This window comes from Oryzias melastigma, linkage group LG6 (genome assembly GCF_002922805.2).
Source record: "Oryzias melastigma strain HK-1 linkage group LG6, ASM292280v2, whole genome shotgun sequence".
Classification (NCBI taxonomy): domain Eukaryota; kingdom Metazoa; phylum Chordata; class Actinopteri; order Beloniformes; family Adrianichthyidae; genus Oryzias; species Oryzias melastigma.
The window spans coordinates 9836587-9837994 of record NC_050517.1 but is presented as its reverse complement, the minus strand read 5'-3'; the positions used below and the strand labels follow the sequence as shown (position 1 = coordinate 9837994).

The 1408-nt window shown below is 49.0% G+C and overlaps 1 protein-coding gene across 1 annotated transcript in view; it reads left to right on the top strand.

The window, feature by feature from the left end:
* Positions 1–20: 20 nt before the first annotated feature.
* LOC112151925 overlaps positions 21–1408 on the top strand; it is a 5435-nt gene continuing 4047 nt past the window's right edge. Inside the window, exon 1 of the mRNA XM_024281050.2 lies at positions 21–930. Within this exon, the coding sequence (XP_024136818.1) occupies positions 61–930 (870 nt within the window). The 5' untranslated portion in view covers positions 21–60. The remainder of the gene's footprint in view (positions 931–1408) is intronic.

The following is a 1408-nucleotide window of genomic DNA, read 5'->3' as shown; positions in this document are numbered from 1 at the left end:
CAACACATGCAGGCAGTACACAGCATTCAAAACACCTGCTGGACTATTCAGTTTACAGTAATGCCCTTCGGTCTGCATGGAGCACCAGCCACGTTCCAAAGGCTGATGGACAAGGTGTTGCAGGGATGTGACCACTGCAGTGCAGCCTATCTGGATGACGTGGTGGTCTTCAGTAACACCTGGGAGGAACACCTTCAACACCTGTCTCTTGTCCTTGGGAGGATACAAGATGCTGGTCTGACCTTGAATGTCGCCAAATGTGAGTGGGCCCAGAGAGAAAGCTGCTACCTGGGGTACCTACTGGGAGGTGGTGAGGTGCGTCCACAAGTGGATAAGGTGGAAGCAATCCGCAACTGCCCTCGACCACGCACCAAGAAGGAGGTACGATCCTTCCTAGGACTAGCAGGCTGGTACCGGCGGTTTGTTCATCAATTTGCCACTATAGCCGCTCCCCTCACGGCCTTAACAGAAAAAAGGCAGAAGAATCCGATAATATGGACAGATGAATGTGAACTAGCCTTTAAAACATTAAAAGCTAAGCTATGTTCTTCCCCTGTCCTCAAGAGTCCTGATTTCACCAAAAGGTTCCTGGTCCAAGTGGACGCATCTGCAGTTGGGCTCGGTGCAGTTCTGGCCCAAGGAAACCCAGGGGAGGAGCAACCGGTCCTGTACCTCAGTCGGAAGCTGCAGCCAAGAGAGACTAGGTACTCTACAGTTGAAAAGGAAGGACTTGCCATTAAGTGGGCCCTCGACAGCTTTAGGTACTACTTACTTGGCAGAGAGTTTGACCTCGAGACAGATCACAGAGCTCTTACATGGATAAACACCATGAAAGACCACCATAGCCGGCTCACTAGATGGTACTTGGCGCTTCAGCCATACAAATTCATAGTTCATCACCGTCCTGGCAGAGAAAACACAGTGGCAGATGTGACGGTGTAGCACCGTCAGCTGATAGCTGCACCCGGACACGCACGCACACACACACCCGCAGCCACACACACGCGCTCCATTCATCCTAAACACTTACGTCCTTCTCTGTCCCTCTCCCTCTGCAGGTCACCCTGGGTGCACACAGGGTTGCCGACACGTAATCCATACACTTACATTTACATATAGCCAAACATGCCGTCACTGTAGCTCTTTTCTGTTTTCTTTTGTTTACAGGAAGTCAGCGTCCGATCCTGCCGGTCACGTGACTTGCCTAACTTTGTATTTTCTTTTTTAAGGCTGACCAAGAAATCTATGTTCACACAACAGCAGATGTTTTCAGTTAGTCTGAGAAATGTTTTTGTTTACTTTAATTTATGAAAACCATTGTATAACTGTTTCATATAAATTCACTAATTGACTGCAACGCCCACTGGGAGGAGCCTAGTGGGTATAAAAGGTTGTGGAAATGTTTGGG